This window comes from Myotis daubentonii, chromosome 4 (genome assembly GCF_963259705.1).
Source record: "Myotis daubentonii chromosome 4, mMyoDau2.1, whole genome shotgun sequence".
NCBI lineage: Eukaryota > Metazoa > Chordata > Mammalia > Chiroptera > Vespertilionidae > Myotis > Myotis daubentonii.
The window spans coordinates 22,002,806-22,011,650 of NC_081843.1; the positions used below are offsets into that span (position 1 = coordinate 22,002,806).

At 52.5% G+C, this 8,845-nt stretch overlaps 1 protein-coding gene across 6 annotated transcripts in view; it reads left to right on the top strand.

Moving 5' to 3' along the window:
- Positions 1–7,357, top strand: part of CIITA (class II major histocompatibility complex transactivator) — a 53,270-nt gene extending 45,913 nt beyond the window's left edge. For all 6 annotated transcript variants that reach the window (XM_059693156.1, XM_059693158.1, XM_059693157.1 and 3 more), the window contains 5 exons: positions 1,667–1,753; positions 4,279–4,362; positions 4,542–4,625; positions 5,329–5,425; positions 6,218–7,357. In XM_059693156.1, the coding sequence (XP_059549139.1) occupies positions 1,667–1,753; positions 4,279–4,362; positions 4,542–4,625; positions 5,329–5,404 (331 nt within the window). In that variant the 3' untranslated portion in view covers positions 5,405–5,425; positions 6,218–7,357. The remainder of the gene's footprint in view (positions 1–1,666; positions 1,754–4,278; positions 4,363–4,541; positions 4,626–5,328; positions 5,426–6,217) is intronic.
- The last annotated feature ends 1,488 nt before the right edge of the window (positions 7,358–8,845 follow it).

Here is an 8,845-nt window from a genome sequence, read left to right on the forward strand (position 1 = left end):
AGAGGCTCCTGCCACCACCACTGTGTTCACAGCCATCAGCCCAGCTTGTGGCTGAGCGGAGCTCTCCCAGTGGGAGTGCACTGACCATGCAGGGGCAGTTCCTGCATTGAGCATCTGCCCCCTGGTGGTCAGTGCATGTCATAGTGACCAGTCATTCCTGGTTGTTCTGCCATTAGGGTCAATTTGCATATTACCCTTTTATTATATAGGATAGTAATAAAAGTAAACAATGTTTAGTGACAGAAAATTACCCTGGAGGTGAAATAGGAGAAATAGATTAGGATTTATCAGTAAAACATTATCAAAATAGTATATTTTTATTTTTTTAAACTATTCTGGGCCCTAGTCAAATGGTTCTAGGTTCAATTCCAGTCAAGCGCACGTACCTTGGTTGCAGGCTCCTCTCTGACAGGCCCCTGGTCAGGGCTCTTGCACGAGGCAACCAATTGATGTGTCTCTCACATCATTGTTTCTCTCTATGTCTTTCCCTTTCTCTTCCACTCTCCCTAAAAATCAATGGAAAAAATATCCTGGGGTGATTAACAACAAAAGCTATTCTGTGCTTTGGGAAATAGGAGATGGATATGATACAAGAAGATCAATATGATATTTTTCTTTTTACTGAACATAGATGGTATCATCAAAATTTATCCACACCCCACTTCATAACCATGATTAGGATGGCCACAGAATTCACCAGAATTCACTTAGGCATTTCCTTGATTATAAGATACTGAGACTTCTCAAAGTAATTTATAGTGTTTAGGTAACACTGTGAGTAAGCCAGATTTCTCTTTTAGTCCTTCCTTCCTTCTTTTCCTTCCTTTCTTTTCTCCTCCCTTTTTCCCATCTATCCCCCCCTCTTTTCCCTTCCCCTCTCTTTCCTTCATTTCACCGCCCTACTTAACTTTTTACTGAGCACCTACTATGTGCATGGCTTTACTCTAAGCACAGCAGGAATACAGTAATGAACAAAAAACAAACCTGGCCCCTTGCCTTGTGGAACCCACATCCATCAGACAAATAACATGAACACTTACTTAGTGACAGAGCTGAAAAGTCATCCTAAGGGGCCCTCACCATTTTGGCTCAGTGGACAGAGTGTAGGCCTGCGGACTGAAGGGTCCCAGGTTTGATTCCGGGCAGGGCCTGGGTTGCAGTCTTGATCCCCAGTGGGGGGGCCTGCGGGAGGCAGCCAATCAATGTTTCTCTCTCATCAGTGATGTTTCTGTCTTTCTCTACCTCTCCTTCCTTTCTGAAAGCAGCCAATTAATGTTTCTCTCTCATCAGTGATGTTTCTGTCTTTCTCTACCGCTCCCTGCCTTTCTGAAATCAATAAAGATTTTTTTTTTAAAGCCATTCAAAGGGGATGCTATAAAATCATAAAACAGGTGTGGGCAGGAAAGCACTCTCTCTTGTGCATCCTCACCCCCATCATCCCACTCAGCCACAGGGCCTAGCAGTATCCTTTTATTTATTAGGAGTTACCACCAGTCTACCCACGTGCCCTTCACAGTTGATGACCCACAGCTCTCCTTGAGGTCATTGTCCTGTCTTAGCTGCTCTGGGCCACCCTGTGCAGAAGCGGGTTTCTCAGTTCTGTCCCAGGGAAGGCGGGTAGTGGGGAAGGGTGTACAAGGTTGGCCCTCTTGCTGTGTCCCTGCAGCTTGTCCCAGAACAACATCACGGATGTGGGCGCCTGCAAGCTCGCCAAAGCCCTGCCCTCACTGGCTGCATCCCTTCTCAGGCTGAGGTGAGTGGGGCCCTGCTGAGCTGGTGGGCCGGGGGCGGGCAGAGAGCCCCCTTTGTACCAGCTGCAAAGTCCCACACTGGGACCCTGGAGGCAGTCACTGCAGGCTGTTCTGCTGTGTCAGAGTTGCACAACTTGCAGGGGCGGGGTGGGGGGAGGAGGGGGTGGTGGTGGTGGTGGTGGTACCCATCTAAAATCCAATATGAACACAAACCCCAGTTGGGCAATGCCTCTGTTTCTTCATCTGGAAAATGGGTACCATCCCAATGCCCTATGGAAAGCCCTTGGTGCAGTGCTGGGCCCTGGGGCACAATAAATATTGATTCTCTTCTCCCAGGGGATGGAGGACTGAGCTTTCTCTAGAGCCTTTTTATTTTATTTTATTTCAGAGAGAGGAAGGGAGATGGGGAGAGAGATAGAAACATCAATGATGAGAGAGAATCATTGATCAGCTGCCTCCTGCATGACTCCTACTGGGGATCAAGCCTGAAACTCAGGCATGTGACCTGATCAGGAATCGAACCGTGACCTCCTGGTTCATGGGTCCACACTCAACCACTGAGCCACAGGGGCAAGAGGGGTGTTGATTTCTAGAAGGCTAACCACCCTCAGCCTTGGCTGGCTCTTCTCACTCATACACCAGCCAGTGCCTATACTTCCACCTTCTGGTGGCCCTTGGCATAGCACCTCTTGCTTTTGCTTTCTTCCAGCCTGAACCCTGGTGAGGGACTGAGAGCTTGGACCAGAGCCCCAGTCAGTCAGCTCAGCATTGCCAGCTGTCCTCCCTCACCAGGCTGGGAGGAATTCCCTCTCCTTCCCCAGCCCTCAGCCCATGCCAAGGACAGCCAGAGTCAAATTTCCAGGGGAGATGGCATCTGGTTCGTCGAGTTACCGAAGTATCCATTCTTTATTCTTCCATTCAGGACCACTGGGTACAGCTGTATAGGTTGTGTACTGTGCAATTCCTAGTCTATGTGATTGGCACCCTATAGAGTTGTGCAGGGCATCTAATATTCTCTCACATCAACCATGGGCCAGCCTGTGCTAGGAGCTAGAGATACAACTACGAGCAAAACAGGTGTGGTTCTTGCTTTCAAGTTTCTTTCATAAGCAAGTAAGCATATGCATAAGTAAAATATTTTTAAATAAAATAGTGATTCATGCTGGGAAGGAGACTAACCGGGGCCCAGGAGTTACAACAGGGAATATTGAGTTCCCAGCGAGGTCAGGAAGCCTCTGAGGAGGTGACCATCCCCCGTCCAGGGGCCACGTTAGGAGAAAAGCATTCCAAAAAGAGGGAACGGCAGATCCAAAGGCCCGAGGTAGGAAAGAGGTTGGGTCTTTGAGTGCCAGGAGGTCCCCTGTGGTTGGATATAGTGAGTGAGGGACAGAGGCTGGGTGATAAGGTGGGAGAGGCAAGTGGAGGCCAGATCATGCATAGAAGCCCTCGTAGGTGAGGAGGGGGTTTGGAGTTTTTCGACGGTGAAGGAAGAAGCAGGTGGGGCCTATGGAGGTGACACCTGATCCGACTGATGCTTAAAGAAACCTCATGTCATGGAATCTAAGATGCTATTTGTTGTAAGACATCTTTCAGAGGACAAAACACTGCAGGTTATGGCACCCCACTGATGGTTAGATCCTGCTCTCAGTAATATTCAAATCTATGAACATGTGCTTCTTGGCACGAATGAAATATGGGCCTCCTGGGTTCTAAGCACTGCCCCAGACACAGATTGTAAAGCCCCTTGCCTGGTGCCTGTCCTGGCAGCAGCCAACTGCTGACATCAGGGGATGCTGGAGTTTAGCCTGAACCACTTCGCTGCAGTGTAGACCTGCCGCTTTTACAGGCAGCCCCGCAGTGTAGCCCCGAGGCTGTCGTGGCAAAGTCATGGCCTTGAGATTAGAACCACGGCAGTAGCTGGCTTGTTAAAAGGATCCTTAGTAATGAGTGTACAGCTTACGTCAGCCTCAGTGACATCCGTCATGCTATTTTCAACACTGCAGATGGTGACCGTGACTACACCACAGAAACCTGAGCCAGCTCAGTGACTGGGCTTGTCTCGCCCCTTATCCTCAGTGCCGGTCATACCTTCTACAGTAACTCATTTCACCCTCACAATCCATCCTGGGAGGTGAAATAAGCGCAGCTAACATTTAGTTCATTCCACATGCTGGGCCTGTTCTATGGTTTACCAGCATTAACTCATTTACTCCTCCTCACAATGACTCCATCGTGCCCATTTTATGGAGGAGCAAACTGAGCCACAGAGGAGTTAAGTAATTTGCCCAAGGTCACATAGGCCGCCGATGGCAGAACTGGGATTTGAACTGAAGTCTCAGCACGGAAGCTGCCGCTTCCCAGTCCTGCTGCTTCCCTGGACTCACTGTATGACCATGGAGAAGTGGCCTCACCTCTCTGGGCCTCAGTTTGCCCCCTGTAAAGTGGGGCAGTAATCCCAGCGGGGTGCGGATGCCCCTGGGCCCTGACCCCCTGCACCCAGCCCGTGCCTGTCTTCTGTTTCCGGCAGCTTGTACAATAACTGCATCTGTGACGTGGGAGCCAAGAGCCTGGCACACGTGCTTCCGGACATGGCGTCCCTGCGGGTGCTGGAGTGAGTATGGGAACCTGAGCAGTGGGTGGTAGCACCAGGGCCTGCGGAGACGGGGGTTCCCTCTGGCATCACCGGCAGGAATGGGCTGTGGTCTGGTTGTCGAGCATGTGGTGGTGGCCGTGGGCTGGGGCTGGATGGTCCCGAGGGCCAGGCCCCAGGATGGGTTTCTCTCCCCACAGTGTCCAGTACAACAAGTTCACAGCCGCTGGGGCCCAGCAGCTCGCGGCCAGCCTGAGAAAGTGCCCTGATGTGGAGACACTGGCGTAAGTCTCAGTGGCCCAGCTGGGTGGTTCCGTGAGTCCTGAGCTCAAATCCTGCTCTGCCTGTCACCAGCGTGTGGCCTTGGGCAAGCAGGACACGTCACCCCTCTGGCCTCAGCGTCTTCATCTGTAAAAGGGCAGTGGTAATAATATTTGCCCCCAAGCAGTTTCGTGAGGTTTAAATTAGACAAGACTTAAAAAGCAGTTAGCACAGTACTTGGTAAATTAAAATGCTTAATATGTTGGCTCGAACAATACGAAATTGCCTGTATAAACCATGTTGACCTACAAAAACGGCAATTTCATGTGGCTCAAACTTTTTGTTATAGCACCATGATGTCTGATGTCCAATACTGGTACTTTATACACTTTCAGAGCACGTTCATGTACATAAACACTTACATCTTCTAAGAGTGATAAGGTGAATCATATAGACCCATTTTACAGCGGAGAAGAATAAGGCACAGAGTTTAGCCAATGTTTTTGAGGTCATACAGCCAGTCAGCATCAGAACCAAAGGTCTAAAGAAGGGGTTTGGGGGTTCCTAGGCCTCTGCTGTCCTCATACCCCCACACTGGTCTGGTTTTGCCAGCTGGGAAGTCCCCAAGGTCCCCGGCTGATGAGAGGAGAGATTTGGGAGCGGCTGTGTGGGGGGCTCAGGTCACGCTCCCCTAACCTGGCCTCTGTGTCCCATGCCCCGCTGCAGGCTGTGGACACCCACCATCCCTTTCGGTGTCCTGGAACACCTGCAGCAGCTGGACTCCCGGATCAGCCTGGGATGACCCCGCTGGGCCTGGGACAAGGTAACTGGGGAGGTTTGTGAGGGGAGCACCACAGGGCCCCTGGGGTCAGCATCCTGGGAAGGCAGAATCCACAAAAAGTGGACAGGACAGCAGGTGGGGTGTGGGTGACCACCCCCGGACCATTCACCACCTAGGGCAGTGATGGCGAACCTATGACACGCATGTCAGAGGTGACACGCGAACTCACTTTTTTGGTTGATTTTTCTTGGTTCAATGGCATTTAAATATATAAAATAAATATCAAAAATATAAGTCTTTGTTTTACTATGGTTGCAAATATCAAAACATTTCTATATGTGACACAGCACCAGAGTTAAGTTAGGGTTTTTCAAAATGCTGGCACGCCGAGCTCAAAAGGTTCGCCATCACTGGCCTAGGGCCTCCCTGTCTCTGCGCTGGGCTCGGTGGAGGTGTCCTAAAGGCTCTGCAGCTCGAGCCCGGAGAACCCTCCCTGAGGCCCTCCCTGTGGTCAGGCTTAGAGACTGGGGCCGTCCGCATCCCACAGCGTTAGCATTGGGAAGATGTTCCTTCGGGGACTCCCAAGCCCTGTGTGCTGCTGTGTCAGCCTGTTGGTGGCCCCATGTCTCCGATCGTCCTGATCAGAACTTGCTCTGTGCGTTCCCTGCCTCTCACTGGCAGATGACTGTCCTCCCACCTCCCTGCTCCTCCAACCTGTGAGGTCCCCCTCCAAACCCTCTGTCTCGTCCTCCCTTCCCACCATCCCTTCTGTCCCCAGTCTCGACAACACTCTCTCCACGTGTCCTAAAGCTTCCTGACCTACCCCTTCTCCAGACGCCCCACCGACCCTTCTCCGAGGACACGGACCACGCTGGACCTTGAACTGGTTATCTGTGGACACGGCTCTTCTCAGGTCATATCCTACGAGCCTCAGGGTCCCGGCACCCAGTCCTGCCGGCTACGGAAAGGACCCATGGGCTACTACCCGGACAGACCCAGGCCCGGCTCCAGGCTCCTTCGGGGCCCAGGTTGATGCCAGCCCTACGCAGCCGCTGCAGCCCTGGCAGACAGGTGGGTGCCTGGTGGCAGCTGCCATCCACCCAGGAGCCCTGGCGCATTTTCTATGGGACGCTCCAGAAGTCGCGGCCAGGCCAGAGAGAGGAACCGAGGCAGCACGTCTCCGCCTCCGCAGGGCCCCGCCAGGCTGGGGAGAAAGCACTTGTCCAGGCTGCTGTCCTAACAGGGCACGCTCGGCGCTTTGAGGGTCCCAGAGGGGAGCCAGATCCAAGCTGCAACGGACTCTGAGGCAGCTGCTCTCTGTCTGTGGGACTCACTGTTTGCACTAAACTTATTGGCCGAGGCCCAAGCCAGGCCAGGCCAGGCCTGACGCACTGGACCTTAGCTGGAAGCAACTGATGGTACACTAATGGGGGGGCGGGCGGGGGGCGACGGGAGCCATGCCTGCCTTTTGCCTTTGTTTGTGCCCCTTCACTACATTATAAATGACTCATTCAACCCCACAGGCAGGTCCAGTGTTTGAGTTGATAGCGTGATTACCCTGTTGGTGTGCCCACTGATCTACTGCATCACAAACCACCCCGAAATGTAGTGGCTTCAAACAACACACACTCTTACTCTGCTCGCACACCTGTCGTTGGGCAGGGCTCGTCTCTGCCCCACTCCGTGTCTGCTGGGGTCATCGGAAGGCTCGCTCACTCGATGCTGGCTGGTGGCTGGGGACCTTGGTTCCTCTAAGGAAGGGTCGGCTGGGGGCCTCTCCATGGGGGCTAGTTTGGGTCTCCTCATAGCGTGGTGGCTGGGTTGTAGGGGGGGTCACCCGAAAAGGAAGAGGGTGGGAGAGAGGGAAAGAGAGGAGAGGGAATAGAGAGAAGTTGTATCCTTCTTATAACCCAGCCTTAGAAGTCACACCGCACCTCTTCTGTCACATACTTTGGGCTGTCACTCTCTCCCCCTCCCACATTGCGCGCACACACCCAAGTCTGCCTTGGCCCAAGTCCTGTCCTTTCAGAAAGGATTTTCTTTGTGGCGTCCTAAGATTCAGTGGGACATTCATTATTAGGGGAGCAGCAAGGTCTACGCACCGTGAGCCTCGCAGAGGGAGTGCTTCCCTCTGCCTCTGACCCCCTGCATCCTGGGAGCCGTTCCCAGCCCAGCTGGATTCTGCCTCGGCCCAGGCAAGCTTGGAAGGGCCTCAGCAGCTTTGCTTTCTACCCAGAGAGCTGCCAGCTCGCCTGTCGTCATTGTCACTGGGGCATGGCCTGCTCGGTCAGAAGCCTGGTTTGGGGTGACTTGGCTTTGGCAGCCGTGGGAGCTGTCTGTTCAGCTCTAGTGCACAGCCCTGACACCTGGGCCCAAACTCGTCTCTTCCCTTCAACTGGGAGTCGGGGTGGGGGCGGGGGGAAGAGGTTGAGACCCAGCTGCCTGGTTGGCAATCCTTGCAGAGAGACGGTGCCTTCCGCCTTGGCGAAGCTGCAGAGGGCATCAGGTGTCCTGACCCAGGTTTGGGCTTTAAATAGCTCGGGCACTGCCCCTCGGGTTTCCCTGCATTTATGGACTTTGTGGAGTCCACAAGACACTCCCATTTATGCTCACAGGGGTCAGCGCCAAGCCAATACCCCTCCATTTGAGGCGTCTACCGCACCCTTGGCCAGACAGAGAGAGCACTGCTGTACTCCCTGCTCTGGGTCCGCTCAGAGGCTGTAATTATGCATAGCAATGATTTTAAATGACAGCCACCCTTTAGTAAATGAGTTGATACATGCAAAGCACTTGCCACAGTGTGAGGGACATAATACGTGCTCAATAAATATTAGAATTGATTCTCATTTTGTGTCAGGCACCTTCCTCATCAGGAGGTGCTGGTGCTTCCAGGGTTCAGAAAGCCCCAGTTCGGGACGCCATTTATGCTGGTGCTCACGCCCCAGGATCAAGAAGGGTTCAGGAATCTGGAGAAGGGGCTGCGTGTAGATGACATAGAAATCCAGAGACTAATAAAGAGTCCGGAGACGAGATAACATTTTGAAAGGCATTGGGGGGTCAGAGGACCTTCAGCTAAAGGAACTGAAGACTCCCTCCTTGCCTAGGACCCTTGCTTTTATCAACACAATTTGTCCTAAGGCAAGGTGGAGATAATACACTTCAAAGGGTACAGAAGCATTGTCAGTTTGGGGGAATTAGCCTCCGGCTATCCAGGTGTTTGGCCAGTAGGAGGCAATAACATGTAGATTAAGATGCCCTTTAACTGTCTGGCAGCCACAGTCAGTTTCCTATTCAGGTTTGGGGAAATGCCTTTAGCCATTCCCAACAGGCGACTACATGTGTGACTCAACCCTGTTGAGTCCCCAAGTCTCATCAACCTTTTGATGAAACTCTTAAAATTATGACATGCTGGAATTGGTTCCCGGCAAGGAGGGGCCGTAGCCTGGGGTCAGCAGCACAGAC